We start from the raw sequence: 17,831 nt of genomic DNA on the forward strand, positions 1-17,831 counted from the left end.
ACTACCAACCTTTTAGATATTTGTTTTTTGTTACAAAATGGAAAATAAAATAAAAATTAAACTTCAGACAACTACTACTTTTGTAATAATATTAATATCAATTCATATAGTATAATATTACCAATAATATCAATTAATAATAATACTAATAATAAATATTCCATCTATCAACCAGAGTCAATCCCATTAGAATTCACGTTCAAGAGAATTCATGAAAATAAACATGTCAAAATGACTGCAACTGATATGAAATGAAAACATTTTAATTAAATAACAAGTATTTTATTTTTCTATTTTTACCAAAATGTAATACTTACACATTATATACATGCCTTGTGGTGAAACAAAATGTTCTAGATCAAACAAATGGCAAATAAGAATAAAAACAAATTCAAGAGACTTCTGGAATACTTTTAAATAGATATATTGTCTAAATATACACATTTTCAATGTTTTAATTGTTCTCAAAATCCAACAATATTGCCCAGCAGCAATCATCACATTAGCAAAGTCATATACAGCAATATTCACAAGGGAGCGTTTAGATCAATAAAGTCACATCGGTCGTGTCCCAAATGGCACCCTATTCCCTTCATAGTGCACTACTTCGACCCCCCCCCCCAAAAACATATGGACCCTGGTCAAAAGTAGTGCACTTTAAACGGAATAATCCCATGTTGTGATGCACCCCCCCCTCCCCCTCCCCCACAATATCAACCTCTTTTATGTTCCCAGAACTCGTAGGATTTGGTTCTTCCAGTCTTTCAGAGAACTCTGACCAGTAGTTGTTCATAGTAATGAAAATGAAGTTCAGACATTTGAAGTAAAGTTAGTGTCTCAGATACTTTTCGGACCCTACCGGCCGGGATTCAACGTGACCTCGGGAAGTGTGGCTTTTAACTGGAAAAGGGTTCTACTGATCTAACATATGGAATTGTTTCAAGAGGGTCATACTGTGCATTATATATATATATATATAATTTTAGAACCCCTTTAGGTATTTATATATAAATAAAAACAAGATTAAAGATTTAATTTGTCCTTTACTACTGTAGCCCATAGAAAAGCAATGAACAACACATTCATAATTGGCATTAAAAAAAAAGCAAGTTAAAACAATGTATCATGAGGAATAAGGTTTTCTGTCCTATATCTAGGAGACTTATTAAGAAAGTTCTGGAAATATTATTATTATTATTATTTTTTTTTTGACACATATTTATCTCCTTATATTTGTTGGCACTTAACCATACTAGCATTCAGTTGTATGGGTTACCTTTTCAGACGAGCAGAACGGAGTTAGCAGGCCCAACCGTTCGGACGCTAAGGACGTTTTTTTTATTTTTGTTGCGAGAAGAAACCCATTTTTTTTCGGGAATGTCTCCTGGTCTGACAAACAACGCTGTAACCTCTTCCTTTTTTTTTCCCCATCTGCAGCGTTTACTGTGAATACGATTTTCGGGTCGAACGGCCCTTGACAACCCGCAGCCACATTGAATCCTGGTACCCCGAATCTCCAATCAATTGGTCTGAAAAAACATCAGTGAATTTAGACTCGTATTGAATCCTGAGATAATGAATTGCAGAAGTATTTCTCTGTTTTGTCTGAGACGTTGTGCTTTTATTATACTGTTGATTCTCTCTGTGGTTTCTTTCTATATGAGATGAGACTATGGCCTATACTAATATACAAATAAAGCTAAAAGAGGCTATCATATAATATCCACATTCGAACAGAAACAATCGTACGGATTGTGCTTCATTTTTGTTTTTTAAATTCAACTTTTTTTTTTTTTAAACATTTTATTTTTTAACGTTGTTTTTGTGTGTGTCAGAACTAATTCCGTTTTTTTGTACTTCCATCGTTTTCCACAACATGAGAGCCTAATTGTGTGCCTCTCATACCCAATACCATTTTTACAGTTGCAACTAAGCCCCATCACGTCGTTCACATTGATACATTTCACATATTCTTCTCTGAAAAGCATAATTATCGGCATAGCCAATGTTTTCCGGAGTCAGATGAAGCACATTTCTTTCCGCTTCCTGTTGGAAATATATGCAGAAGGTATATAACAGGGATGGTGAGGGGAGTAGGGGACACAAAATCCCCCCCCCCCCAAAAAGAGTTGAAACAAACATGTCAGAAGCAGATTGAAAACGGTCTGTATATTTAGGAAATGTCAAACAAAACATGACAATTAACAAAGTGTTAAAAACCTGAATGAAACAGGATCTGCTCTTTTTCAAACACTGAGTACAAGTAGCGGAGTACACTTGCAGTAAAAACAAGGCAGCATTTTTATCGATTTGCTTGTTAAAACCGACCAGTAAAACCAAACTTGAGCTTTCTCTTTCGGGAGAGGAGTGGAGGGGACTAAGAACTGGTTCCTGCCCCAGCAGCACTGAGCCAACTGCAGACTGTGTTGGTCGACTGGCAGAGATGGACCGGACATAGGGCAATTCTGGCAAATGCCAGTGGGCCAGAAAAAAAATTTGCTTAATAGTGGGTGCCTCAAGGAAACAAATGGGCTGATGCGTTTGAAATGCCCGGGCCGATATCTGGTCCTAGTCCGCCCCTGCCTCTGGTGAAAGAAACAAATGGGCTGATGCGTTTGAAATGCCCGGGCCGATATCTGGTCCTAGTCCGCCCCTGCCTCTGGTGAAAGAAACAAATGGGCTGATGCGTTTGAAATGCCCGGGCCGATATCTGGTCCTAGTCCGCCCCTGCCTCTGGTGAAAGAAATAAATCAGACAGAAAGAAGAACAGAGGTGGAAACATAAAAGAGACGGGACGAAACGGAAAAAGCTCTAAATGAAGTACTCTTTCTTCTCCTCCGCTGCGTGGTTCCCCTCTGCGTTGATGATGGCCGTGTCTGCGTCAGGGGCATCCTCGGATCCTTTAGCCTCGTGTGTTAGGTACGTCCCTGTTCACACACAGACACACACACACACCCACACACAACCCCACACACCCACAGACACACAAACAGACACAAACACCCACCCACACACACCGACACACCCACAGACACATCCACAGACACACACACACTCACAGACACATCCAAAGACACACCCACAGACACAAACACCCACCCACACACACCGACACACCCACCGACACATCCACAGACACACACACACTCACAGACACACCCACACACACATCCACAGACACACACACACACTCACAGACACATCCAAAGACACACGCACAGACACAAATACCCACCCACACACACCGACACACCCACCGACACACCCGCAGACACACCCACAGACACACAGATGTTTGGGTTATGTTTTCTATGTTTCTAGCATTTTATCTTCATTGAAAACGGTTTAAAGATTATTTACAGTATGTGGACATTTTTGACAATTTTACTCAAATATCGTGGGACTTTAGGAGAAGTAAATGACATCCTTACCTTTATGCCTAGCCAGATACCGCCCTAGAGCTATGATCAAACACAAGGTGATGAACACAACCACAGCCACAACACCTCCAATTAATGCATGGTCAGGGTCCTGCTGTCCTGGTGCATTGGGATCTGGAGAGAGAGAGAGAGAGAGAGAGAGAGAGAGAGAGAGAGAGAGAGAGAGAGAGAGAGAGAGAGAGAGAGAGAGAGAGAGAGAGAGAGAGAGAGAGAGAGAGAGAGAGAGAGAGAGAGAGAGAGAGACAGAGAGAGGGAGAGGGGAGAGGGAGGGAGAGGGAGAGAGAGAGAGAGACAGAGAGAGAGAGGGAGAGAGAGAGAGAGAGAGAGAGAGAGAGAGAGAGAGAGAGAGAGAGAGAGAGAGAGAGAGAGAGAGAGAGAGAGAGAGAGAGAGAGAGAGAGAGAGAGAGAGAGAGAGAGAGAGAGAGAGAGAGAGAGAGAGAGAGGGAGAGAGAGAGAGAGAGAGAGAGAGAGAGGAGAGGGAGAGAGGAGAGAGAGAGAGAGAGAGAGAGAGAGAGAGAGAGAGAGAGAGAGAGAGAGGGAGAGGCAGGTGAGTTTCATGCAGTGGGTCATCAATAGAAACAGTGAAAACATCACAGTGTTTCTGAAACATTGTTTCATTTACATTTACATTTAAGTCATTTAGCAGACGCTCTTATCCAGAGCGACTTAAAAGTTTCCTGCAGCTGCAGTCGGTGGGTCGGTAAAGAGGAACCAATGAAAACATCAAAGTGTTTCTGAAACATTGTTTCCTGCAGCTGCAGTCGGTGGGTCGGTAAAGAGGAACCAATGAAAACATCAGTGTTTCTGAAACATTGTTTCCTGCAGCTGCAGTCGGTGGGTCGGTAAAGAGGAACCAATGAAAACATCAAAGTGTTTCTGAAACAACATGAACAAAACTTTCATAGCAAAAACAATCTTCCAGGATAGATTCTTCTCCTTCAATTATTCAGCAGCAGCACTTTTAACAAGGTTGAGTTTGGGCCTGAAAAACAAAAACAGGACGTTGTGTGAGGGAGGAATTCAACTTTGACCCCAAAAGGGCTGTTCCTTATCAAATCCACTACTTCTGAAAAGCAGTGAACTATAGAACTATAGATTCCATGTGGGATTTGATCCTAATCAATCCACCTATCAGCGGTCGGTCTACTGTAGCTGTTAGCTATGCCTGCTATCCCAACGCAGCCATAACAGGCCCAAACCACTGTCCCTGTCTTGCTCAGAATCTGTGGCGCTGAAGGTCTTTGGTACAGTCTGAAACGGCTTCGGTTTAACCTGAGGCTGACTGGAGGGGGGGGGGGCAGAGGGCATCCTGAAACCGGTTTACCACCCTACCTGAACTGGGCCCCCCCTGTCGCTGTGTGTGTGTGTCCTGCTGTAAACTGTGAGTGGTCGGTCTGACATGACTTTATGTGCTACTTCTGTGCTCTGCTCTCATTAGCTCATGGTGATGAATGGCAGAGCCCGCTGCTCAGCTACGCAAAGTCACCCTGAGAGAGAGAGAGAGAGAGAGAGAGAGAGAGAGAGAGAGAACGAGAGAACGAGAGAGAGAGAACGAGAGAGTGAGAGGGTAAGAGAGATGGGAAGAGAGAGAGAGAGAGAGAGAGAGAGAGAGAGAGAGAGAGAGAGAGAGAGAGAGAGAGAGAGAGAGAGAGAGAGAGAGAGAGAGAGAGAGAATGAGAGAGTGAGAGGGTAAGAGAGATGGGAAGAGAGAGAGAGAGAGAACGAGAGAGTGAGAGGGTAAGAGAGATGGGAAGAGAGAGAGAGAGAGAGAACGAGAGAGAGAGAACGAGAGAGTGAGAGGGTAAGAGAGATAGGAAGAGAGAGAGAGAACGAGAGAGTGAGAGGGTAAGAGAGATGGGAAGAGAGAGAGAGAGAACGAGAGAGTGAGGGTAAGAGCGAAGGGAAGAGAGAGAGAGAGAGAGAACGAGAGAGTGAGAGGGTAAGAGAGATGGGAAGAGAGATGGGAAGAGAGAGAGAGCGAGAACGAGAGAGTGAGAGGGTAAGAGAGATGGGAAGAGAGAGAGAGAGAGAGAGAGTGAGAGGGTAAGAGAGATGGGAAGAGAGATGGGAAGAGAGAGAGAGAGAGAGAGAGAGAGAGAGAGAGAGAGAGAGAGAGAGAGAGAGAGAGAGAGAGAGAGAGAGAGAGAGAGAGAGAGAGAGAGAGAGAGAGAGAGAGAGAGAGAGAGAGAACGAGAGAGTGAGAGGGTAAGAGAGATGGGAAGAGAGAGAGAGAACGAGAGAGAGAGAACGAGAGAGTGAGAGGGTAAGAGAGATGGGAAGAGAGAGAGAGAGAGAGAGAGAACGAGAGAGTGAGAGGGTAAGAGAGATGGGAAGAGAGAGAGAGAGAACGAGAGAGTGAGGGTAAGAGCGATGGGAAGAGAGAGAGAGAGAACGAGAGAGTGAGAGGGTAAGAGAGATGGGAAGAGAGAGAGAGAGAGAGATGGGAAGAGAGAGAGAGAGAGAACGAGAGAGTGAGAGAGTAAGAGAGATGGGAAGAGAGAGAACGAGAGAGTGAGGGTAAGAGCGATGGGAAGAGAGAGAGAGAGAACGAGAGAGTGGGGGTAAAAGCGATGGGAAGAGAGAGAGAGAGAGAACGAGAGAGTGAGAGGGTAAGAGAGATAGGAAGAGAGAGAGAGAACGAGAGAGTGAGAGGGTAAGAGAGATGGGAAGAGAGAGAGAGCTTATTCCTATTTCTGTTCCACCTAGTACATTCCTCATTATTAACACCTAGAAATGTAACTTGTGTTCTTACCCGCCAAGTTTTATATGGAAAACCACACAATCTCCATATGGATGTAATTCTATGCAAGACGTACTGTATAATTCATCATCTTGATCTGGATTCACACAGAATGGGGCCACCATGATGGAACTACCAGCCTAACTCATTGACTGCCTCCCAAGTGGTACCCTATCCCCCTATTAATCTATTCCCCTATTAATCTATTCCCCTATTAATCTATTCCCCTATTATCATATCCCCCTATTAATCTATTCCCCTATTAATCTATTCCCCTATTAGCATATCCCCCTATTAATCTATTCCCCTATTAATCTATTCCCCTATTAATCTATTCCCCTATTCCCCTATTAGCATATTCCCCTATTAATCTATTCTCCTATTATCATATCCCCCTGTTAATCTATTCCCCTATTAATCTATTTCCCTATTAATCTATTCCCCTATTAATCTATTTCCCTATTAATCTATTCCCCTATTAGCATATCCCCTATTAATCTATTCCCCTATTAATCTATTCCCCTATTCTCATAATCCCCTATTAATCTATTCCCCAATTCTCATATTCCCCTATTAATCTATTCCCATATTATCATATCCCCCTATTAATCTATTCCCCTATTAGCATATCCCCCTATTAATCTATTCCCCTATTAATCTATTCCCCTATTAATCTATTCCCCTATTAATCAATCCCCCTATTAATCTATTCCCCTATTAGCATATCCCCCTATTAATATATTCCCCTATTAATCTATTCCCCTAATATCATATTCCCCTATTAATCTATTCCCCTATTAATTTATTCCCCTATTATCATATTCCCCTATTAATCTATTGCCCTAATAATTTTATTCCCCTATTATTTTAATCCCCTATTATCCAATTTCCCTATTCTCCTATTATCCCATTCCCCTAATACCATATTCTCATATTCCCCTATTATCCTATTCCCCTATTCTCCTAATCCAATATTCTCCTATTCTCATATTATCCTATTCCCCTAATCCCATATTATCCCTTTCCCCTAATCCCATATTCTCCCATTCCCCTAATCCCATATTCTCCTATTCTCCCAATCCCACATTCTCCTATTCCCCAAATCCCATATTCTCCTATTCCCATATTCTCCTTTTCCCCTAATCCCATATTCTCCTTTTCCCCTAATCCCATATTCTCCTTTCCCCTAATCCCATATTCTCCTATTCCCCTAATCCCATATTCTCCTATTCCCCTAATCCCATATTCTCATATTCTCCTATTCCCCTAATCCCATATTCTCCTTTTCCACTAATCCCATATTCTCATATTCTCCTTTTCCCCTAATCCCATATTCTCCTATTCCCCTAATCCCATATTCTCCTATTCTCATTTCCCCTAATCCCATATTCTCCTATTCTCCTAATCCCATATTCTCCTATTCCCCCTAATCCCATATTCTCCTATTCTCCTATTCCCCAAATCCCATATTCCCCTGATCCCATATTCCCCTTTCCCCTAATCCCATATTCTCCTTTTCCCCTAATCCCATATTCCCCCTTTCCCCTAATCCCATATTCTCCTTTCTCCTTTTCCCCTAATCCCATATTCTCCTATTCTCCTATTCCCCAAATCCCATATTCCCCTAATCCCATATTCTCCTATTCTCCTATTCCCCTAATCCCATATTCTCCTATTCCCCTAATCCCATATTCTCCTATTATCCTTTTCCCCTAATCCCATATTACCCTTTTCCCCTAATCCCATATTCTCCTATTCTCCTTTTCCCCTAATCCCATATTCTCCTATTCCCCTAATCCCATATTCTCCTATTCCCCTAATCCCATATTCTCCTATTATCCTATTCCCCAAATCCCATATTCCCCTAATCCCATATTCTCCTATTCTCCTATTCCCCAAATCCCATATTCCCCTATTATCCTAGTCCCTACTGCCCTATTACCCTATTTTCTTCATGAATTACACTGAGTGTACAAAACATTAGGAACACCTATTTAATATTGAGTTTTTGCTCTCAGAATAGCCTCAAATCGTTGGGCATGGACTCTACAAGGTGTGGAAAGCGTTCCACAGGGCTGCTGGCCCATGTTGACTCCAATGCTTCCCACAGTTGTGTCAAATTGGCTGAATGTCCTTTGGGTGGTGAATCATTCTGGCACCTACTACCATAACCCGTTTAAAGGCAATATTTTGTCTTACCCGTTCACCCTCTGAATGGCACACAGACACAATCCATGTCTCAATTGTCTCAAGGTTTAAAAATCCTTCTTTACCCATCAATCCATCATTTACCCTGTCTCCTCCCATTAATCTACACTGATTGAAGTGGATTTAACAAGTGACATCAATAAGGGATCATAGCCTTCACCTGGATTCACCTGGTCAGTCTATGTCCTGGAAAGAGTTCCTAATGTTTTCTACAGTCAGTGTCTATAGGGTGCCATTTGGGACAAACCCCAGGGATGCAGTCTAGTGTATTAAACCTGTCTGTCTCTCTGTCAGGAACAGGAAGTGTTTGGTAGAGTGTGTTTATTGTTGTCACCTAGATAAAAGCTTCAGCTATCTGTTGTTTAATGCATGTGCGTCATTGCCAAAGGCACAACAAAGGACAACAATAAAAACTACGGCTGAATCTCAAATGAGATCGTGTTCCCTACGTAGTGCCCTACTTTGGACCAGGGTACACAGGGCTCTGGTCAAAAGTAGTGCACTATATAGGGAATAGGGCTCCATTTGGGAGGTAGGCTAACGTGACCTCAGATTGCTGCACACGTGGATTCTCTATAAATATTTAAACAGAAATTTACACACATTACGGAGGCACAGCCATAAATTGAGAGAGAGGTGTCTGAGTTCATTAAACTATCATGTCTGAATCCCAAATGGGACACCCTATTCCCTATAGGCCCTGGTGGAAAATTAGTGCAGTTTAAAGGAAACAGGGTACCATTTGGAACGCGGGAAAAAAAAATGTGTTGAAGTGAGGAGGGAGCCTAGCTAGAGAAATGTATGTTTCCAGGGGACACGTTCTCTTATGACATCACAAGGTTGGTGTACTTGGCTTAAACCATACGAAAAGAAGTTAGGCTCCTCCCCTTGTAGGTCGTTCTGGCTAAAACCAGTTCTACATACTTCACTTTATATTCTTAAGACCATTAGACCGGACCTGGAAGAGAAAGGCAACACACACAGTTCATTTGTAAAGTTTTCAGACCCTTTGACTTTTTCTACATTTTGTTACGTTACAGCTTTTATTGGTAAAATGGATTCAATTGTTTTATTTTATGATCAATCTAAACTAAATAACCCATAATGACAAAGCAAAAATGGGGTTTTTAGAAATTTTTGCAAAAAAATTGAAATAAAAAACTGAAATAATACATTTACATAAGTATTCAGAAACTTTACTCAGTACTTTGTTGAAGCATCTTTGGCAGTGATTACAGCCTCAAGACTTACTGGGTAAGACGCTACAAGCTTGGCACACCTGTATTTGGGGAGTTTCTCCCGTTCTTCTCTGCAGATCCTCTCAAGCTTTGTCAGGTTGGATGGGGAGTGTCGCAGCACAGATATTTTCAGGTCTCTCCAGATATGTTCAATCGGGTTCAAGTCCGGGCCCTGGCTGGGCCACTCAAGGACATTCAGAGACTTGTCCCGAAGGCACTCCTACATTGTCTTGGCTGGGTGCTTTGGGTCGTTGTCCTGTTGTAACATTTACATTTACATTTAAGTCATTTAGCAGACGCTCTTATCCAGAGCGACTTACAAATTGGTGCATTCACCTTATGACATCCAGTGAACCTTCACCCCAGTCTGAGGTCCTGAGTGCTCTGGAGCAGGTTTTCATCAAGGATCTCTCTGTACTTTGCTCTGTTCATCTTTGCCCTGATCCTCACTCGTCTCCCAGTCCTTGCCGCTGAAAAACATCCCCACAGAATGATGCTGCCAACTTCATGCTTCACCGTAGGGATGGTGCCAGGTTTCCTCCAGATGTGACGCTTGGCATTCAGGCCAAAGAGTTCAATCTTGGTTTCATCCGACCAGAAAATCTTGTTTCTCATGGTCTGAGAGTCTTTAGGTGCCATTAGGCAAACTCCAAGCAGGCTGTCATGTGCCTTTTACCGAGGAGTGGCTTCCATCTGGCCACTCTACCATAAAGGCCTGATTGGTGGAGTGCTGTTGAGATGGATGTCCTTCTGGAGAGTTCTAGGAGAGGGGGTGACTTCGACAATTTATTGTTAAAACGAGAGTCTGCCTGGATCTTTAACTTAAAGACCCTTTTGCTCCCTTCGGTCTCAACTTAGACTTTGATCTGATGCCATTCTTGTGATTTTGCTATTGTAACTGTTTGTTGGCCTACGTAGCCATGCACTATCCATTTATGTTGATTAGTATGATATTTTAGAATATGAGAATTAACCAATGATATCAGGCCACACCCGGCCATGATTACAGACACCTGTGTGTGTGTGTGTGTGTCCTTTGACACCATATAAACTAATCACCTCATAGTGTTTGTCATTATACCCCTGATGAAGACAGCTTGTCTGTCGAAACGTTGGATATTAACTTATTCAATTATTGCATCTGAGCTCCTAGAGTGTGCCGCTCTCCTTTAATTTCTTTCTGGAAGGTTCTCCCATGTCCACAGAGGAATTCTGGAGCTCTGTCAGAGTGACCATCGGATTCTTGGTCACCTTCATGACCAAGGCCGTTTTCCCCTCGATTGCTCAGTTTTGCCGGGTGGCCAGCTCTAGGAAGAGTCTTTGTGGTTCCAAATTTCCACTTAAGAATGATGGAGGCCACTGTGTTCTTGGAGACCTTCAATGCTGCAGAAATGTTTTGGTACCCTTCCCCAGATCTGTGCCTCAACACAATCCTGTCTTGGAGCTCTACGGACAATTCCTTTGACCTCATGGCTTTAGTTTTTGCTCTGACATACACTGTCAACTGTGGGACCTTATATAGACAGGTGTGTGCCTTTCCAAATCATGTTTTATCAATTTAATTTACCACAGGTGGACTCCAATCAAGTTGTAGAAACATTTCAAAGGATGATCAATGGAAACAGGATGCACCTGAGCGCAATGTCGAGTCTCATAGCAAATGGTCTAAATACCTATGTAAATAAGGTATTTTGGAATTTTTTTACTTTGCAAACATTTCTAAAAACCTGTTTTCGATTTGTCGTTATGGGGTACAGTGTGTAGATGGCTGAGGATTTTTATTTATTTAATCTATTTCATAATAAGGCTTTAACGTAACAAAATGTGGAAAAAGTCAAAGGGTCTGAATACTTTCTCCGAAGGCCCTGTATCTACACGTCCATCCCAAATGGCACCCTGTTCCCTAACAGCGCTCTGCTGAAATGCATTTAGGGAATAGGGCTGTAGTATAAATGTAGTGCACTATATAGGGAATAGGGCTGTAGTATAAAGTAGTGCACTATATAGGGAATAGGGCTGTAGTATAAAGTAGTGCACTATATAGGGAATAGGGCTGTAGTATAAAGTAGTGCACTATATAGGGAATAGGGCTGTAGTATAAAGTAGTGCACTATATAGGGAATAGGGCTGTAGTATAACATAGTGCACTATATAGGGAATAGGGCTGTAGTATAAAGTAGTGCACTATATAGGGAATAGGGCTGTAGTATAACGTAGTGCACTATATAGGGAATAGGGCTGTAGTATAAAGTAGTGTACTATATAGGGAATAGGGCTGTAGTATAAAGTAGTGTACTATATAGGGAATAGGGCTGTAGTATAAAGTAGTGTATATAGGGAATAGGGCTGTAGTATAAAGTAGTGGGGAATAGGGCTGTAGTATAAAGTAGTGCACTATATAGAGAATAGGGCTGTAGTATAAAGTAGTGCACTATATAGGGAATAGGGCTGTAGTATAAAGTAGTGCACTATATAGGGAATAGGGATGTAGTATAAAGTAGTGCACTATATATAGGGAATAGGGCTGTAGTATAAAGTAGTGCACTATATAGGGAATAGGGCTGTAGTATAAAGTAGTGCACTATATAGGGAATAGGGCTGTAGTATAAAGTAGTGCACTATATATAGGGAATAGGGCTGTAGTATAAAGTAGTGCACTATATAGGGAATAGGGCTGTAGTATAAAGTAGTGCACTATATAGGGAATAGGGCTGTAGTATAAAGTAGTGCACTATATAGGGAATAGGGCTGTAGTATAAAGTAGTGCACTATATATAGGGAATAGGGCTGTAGTATAAAGTAGTGCACTATATAGAGAATAGGGCTGTAGTATAAAGTAGTGCACTATATAGGGAATAGGGCTGTAGTATAAAGTAGTGCACTATATAGGGAATAGGGCTGTAGTATAAAGTAGTGCACTATATAGAGAATAGGGCTGTAGTATAAAGTAGTGCACTATATAGAGAATAGGGCTGTAGTATAAAGTAGTGCACTATATAGGGAATAGGGCTGCAGTATAAAGTAGTGCACTATATGGGGAATAGAGTGCCATTTGGAAGGCAAACACAGAGACTCGCTGGGGTAGAAACCAATCAATGACTGAACTCCCCCACTAAACAGCCAATTAGGTGCTCCATTAAACGATTAAGACACCAGCCACGGCCGACCGGTCGGGCCCCGCTCATTGGGCAGGATTAGAATTTTCTGAGCTGAACTGACCAAGACGCACCTCCAACAACACATAACACCTCACATAATTCTACCCCCAAAACAATGACAATTTATCTCAACCAGTGGCATAAGGGCTTTTTAGGTGAGCATTGATGCCACCGTGTGATAAGCAGTGCCCACTTTGTCAAATCAAATGAATGTGGTTGTCCATTCCCAGCATGCCTCTCTCCAGAGTGCCTGTTGGAGAGATGCATCGCTACGGCGCACCACCAACCTTCTGTCCCCAAAAAGGATCTAACATAAATCACGAAGCATATATAGGATAGGGTAGAAAGAGTATGTGGCTTATTTTCTGTAGTCTACAGGCTGGAGATAAAATGGATGACAATGTAATGAGACGGACACTTTTTACAGGCTTCACCGATCAAATAGCCAAACCTGAAGAGCGCCCGATCAAATAACAAAAATGCGTTGTCATGATAACACACAACAGGTCCTACAAAAAAACAGAACAGGTCAAAGTGAAATGGACAATAACAACTGTTGTCCAGGAGTTTCCCCCCATTGTCCTAAATAATAATCAGTGGTTTCAAGTTTGTATCCGTACAATTTTTTGAGAAGCTGAACATACGTCTGCATTTCCCGCTGTGTAAACACATGGCAAATAGGCTCACGATAACTCCGGATAACTCCGGATAAAGTCGGGTAGTTTATATCCAGAGCTTAAACAGCCAAAATGATTAGAATCAGGTATAATAAAGCCAAATGCAACGGCCTGTTTTTACAAATGATGGGCCTACCACATAGATGGGCATAGGATAGAGAGACTATGTGGGCTGACATGGTAGGCTACACCCCAGTAAGCACGTAACGTCGTTTTTTTGTTGTTGGTATTTTACAAACGGTAGGCTTAACACATAGATGGGCATGGATCAAATTCAATTTCAGGCAACACTGTGGGCTCCAAAGGTGGTGTAATGAGTTTGTACTAAAAAAATATTTCACATAAAGCTAACTTCATTATTCAGTTTTTTACTGCATCAGTAATCACGGCCGGCGCCGACGTCTTGTGGACGTCTTTTTTTGGTGTAGTCTTTGATTTCCACGTCCACGGACATTGGTTTTTGGTCAGGTCCGGACCAAATCTGAACCAATCATAGGGTTCAGATTTTGTCCGGTCTGGACCAGTCCTGATTTGGCACAAACATAGATGTCTATAAATTATATATTTTCAATTTCAACAGCCCAAAATGTGCCTGATTTCAACATCTGGAAAATACATATTTTCACCTTTCATTCAGAACCTAAATTCATATGAATTTGCACTCCCGGAAATACATTATTTTGCTGCTTTATTTTTGGTCTTGCCTAGTATCGCAGAACAGTTAGGACCAGCAAGGACCAGCTAGGACCAGCTAGGACCAGCAAGGACCAGCTAGGACCAACAAGGACCAGCAAGGACCAGCTAGGACCAGCAAGGACCAGCTAGGACCAGCTAGGACCAGTTAGGACCAGCAAGGACCAGCTAGGACCACCAAGGACCAGCTAGGACCAGAAAGGACCAGCTAGGACAAGAAAGGACCAGTTAGGACCAGCTAGGACCAGCTAGGACCAGCAAGGACCAGCTAGGACCAGAAAGGACCAGCTAGGACAAGAAAGGACCAGCAAGGACCAGCTAGGACCAGCAAGGACCAGCTAGGACCAGCACCAGCAAGGACCAGCAAGGACCAGCAAGGACCAGCTAGGACCAGCAAGGCCCAGCTAGGACCAGCTAGGACCAGCAAGGACCAGCTAGGACCAGCTATGACCAGCTATGACCAGCTAGGACCAGCTAGGACCAGCAAGGACCAGCTAGGACCAGCAAGGACCAGCTAGGACCAGCTATGACCAGTTAGGACCAGTAAGGACCAGCTAGGATGAGCAACGACCAGCTAGGACCAGTTAGGACCAGCCCTGACCTCAGCCGGGAACTCATGTTAGATATTAATTTCTACAGTCATAACATTCATCCAACATCCTCCATTCATAGCTAAACCTAAAAATAAAATACATGAGCACTATTCCAACATGCAGTATCATGGTTTCCTACCCAATAGGCACCCCATTTACTATTTAGTGCACTCGTTTTAAACAGGGCCCTCTAAAAGTAGTGTACTATATATAGGGAATAGGGTGCAAATTGAGAAAAGAGCTATGGAGCTCATAATCATTATCGTATTGTGAAAGATTTCTAAGATGTGATTGTCGGTCTCGGTCTATGATCATTGACCATACATTTCAGTGGTATTGCAGGATGCCTTTTTTTCATCTCTCTCATGCATTTCTATAATGAGATGAACCTACAGGCGGATCAGTATTGTATAAAACTTCCCAACAACCCTTTTTCTCACGGATCACAATTGTCTGGAAGGACCATGAAAAGGAGTGGGTAATGGTGGAGGATTCTGAAGAATTCGTATACAGGCGGAAAGCACACAAGACAGACCATCATGCAATTTCAAGATGATGCCAGCTTTAAAAAAATAAATAAATATGCATGTGACTGTTGAAGATACAAAGAAGATGTTCTTAGGGTTCGTAATAGAGTGTGGGCCAGGGCCAATGTTCATTGTGACTGTCGTGTTAGAGACTCAATTAATACAGTGGCAGAGAGCCTAGCTAGGTATCGCGTGTGGAGCGGACTGACTCAGCTCCATGCGAGGTGATGGGATAGGACTGACTCAGCTCCATACGAGGTGATGGGAGCGGACTGACTCAGCTCCATACGAGGTGATGGGAGCGGACTGACTCAGCTCCATGCGAGGTGATGGGAGCGGACTGACTCAGCTCCATACGAGGTGATGGGAGAGGACTGACTCAGCTCCATGCGAGGTGATGGGAGAGGACTGACTCAGCTCCATGCGAGGTGATGGGATAGGACTGACTCAGCTCCATACGAGGTGATGGGAGCGGACTGACTTAGCTCCATGCGAGGTGATGGGAGCGGACTGACTCAGCTCCATGCGAGGTGATGGGAGAGGACTGACTCAGCTCCATGCGAGGTGATGGGATAGGACTGACTCAGCTCCATGCGAGGTGATGGGAGAGGACTGACTCAGCTCCATGCGAGGTGATGGGAGAGGACTGACTCAGCTCCATGCGAGGTGATGGGATAGGACTGACTCAGCTCCATGCGAGGTGATGGGAGAGGACTGACTCAGCTCCATGCGAGGTGATGGGATAGGACTGACTCAGCTCCATGCGAGGTGATGGGAGAGGACTGACTCAGCTCCATGCGAGGTGATGGGATAAGACTGACTCAGCTCCATACGAGGTGATGGGAGCGGACTGACTCAGCTCCATGCGAGGTGATGGGAGAGGACTGACTCAGCTCCATGTGAGGTGATGGGAGAGGACTGACTCAGCTCCATGCGAGGTGATGGGATAGGACTGACTCAGCTCCATGCGAGGTGATGGGAGAGGACTGACTCAGCTCCATGCGAGGTGATGGGATAGGACTGACTCAGCTCCATGCGAGGTGATGGGAGAGGACTGACTCAGCTCCATGCGAGGTGATGGGATAGGACTGACTCAGCTCCATGCGAGGTGATGGGAGCGGACTGACTCAGCTCCATGCGAGGTGATGGGAGAGGACTGACTCAGCTCCATGCGAGGTGATGGGAGAGGACTGACTCAGCTCCATGCGAGGTGATGGGAGCGGACTGACTGAGCTCCATGTGAGGTGATGGGATAGGACTGACTCAGCTCCATACGAGGTGATGGGAGCGGACTGACTCAGCTCCATGCGAGGTGATGGGAGAGGACTGACTCAGCTCCATGCGAGGTGATGGGAGCGGACTGACTCAGCTCCATACGAGGTGATGGGAGCGGACTGACTCAGCTCCATACGAGGTGATGGGAGAGGACTGACTCAGCTCCATACGAGGTGATGGGAGAGGACTGACTCAGCTCCATGCAAGGTGATGGGAGCGGACTGACTCAGCTCCATGCGAGGTGATGGTTAGACTCATGTGGAGCGGACTGACTCAACTCCATGCGAGGTGATGGGAGAGGACTGACTCAGCTCCATACGAGGTGATGGGAGAGGACTGACTCAGCTCCATGCGAGGTGATGGGAGAGGACTGACTCAACTCCATGCGAGGTGAAGGTTAGACTCATGCTGTGTGATAGGAAGGCTATGGGCAAATCTGAAATGGCAACCTTATAGGCCTCTGGACACATGTAGAGCCCTATATTGTGTAGGGAACAGGGTCCCATTTGGGATACTGGCTGTGGCGTGTGGCGTATGTGACCTCACATCAATCAATCAATCAATCAATCAATCAATCAATCAATCAATCAAAATCAAATGTATTCATAAAGCCCTTTTCTTTACATCAGCCAATGTCACAAAGTGCTGTACATGTACCACCTCACATGTATGACCTCACATACATGACCTCACATCCTGATTGCAATTATGACCTGTCAGCCGGCTAGCAGCGGGATATTTACCTGTGGTGGGCTCTGGTAAGTCTTTGGCTGTTGCCATGGTTGCAGACAGAGACGCAGAGGCAAGGAAGGAAGGGAAGACGAGGGGAGAACAACATCATATCAGACCACATACAGATTAAATCATAGAATGAGACATGGAGGGGGGGAGGGGGGGGGTCTGGGGTTACCGTGCTCTTAGACTGTCGATCCAGATGGACAGACGGACGGACAGACAGAGAGAGGGGTTACCGTGCTCTTAGACTGTCGACACAGACAGACAGACGGACAGACAGACAGACAGAGAGAGGGTTTACCGTGCTCTTAGACTGTCGATCCAGACGGACAGATGGACGGACAGACAGAGAGAGGGGTTACCGTGCTCTTAGACTGTCGACACAGACGGACAGACGGACGGACAGACAGACAGAGAGAGAGAGGGGTTACCGTGCTCTTAGACTGTCGACACAGACAGACAGACGGACAGACAGACAGACAGAGAGAGGGGTTAACGTGCTCTTAGACTGTCGATACAGACGGACAGACGGACAGACAGACGGACA

The 17,831-nt window shown here is 44.1% G+C and overlaps 1 protein-coding gene across 2 annotated transcripts in view; it reads right to left on the reverse strand.

The window, feature by feature from the left end:
- Positions 1-1,831: 1,831 nt before the first annotated feature.
- Positions 1,832-17,831, reverse strand: part of LOC123992477 (cell adhesion molecule 2-like) — a 563,359-nt gene continuing 547,359 nt past the window's right edge. For both annotated transcript variants that reach the window (XM_046293642.1, XM_046293641.1), the window contains 2 exons: positions 3,432-3,554; positions 1,832-2,927 (listed from right to left, as the gene is read on the reverse strand). In XM_046293642.1, the coding sequence (XP_046149598.1) occupies positions 2,812-2,927; positions 3,432-3,554 (239 nt within the window). In that variant the 3' untranslated portion in view covers positions 1,832-2,811. The remainder of the gene's footprint in view (positions 2,928-3,431; positions 3,555-17,831) is intronic.

The sequence above is a fragment of the Oncorhynchus gorbuscha genome, linkage group LG13 (genome assembly GCF_021184085.1).
Source record: "Oncorhynchus gorbuscha isolate QuinsamMale2020 ecotype Even-year linkage group LG13, OgorEven_v1.0, whole genome shotgun sequence".
Lineage (NCBI taxonomy): Eukaryota > Metazoa > Chordata > Actinopteri > Salmoniformes > Salmonidae > Oncorhynchus > Oncorhynchus gorbuscha.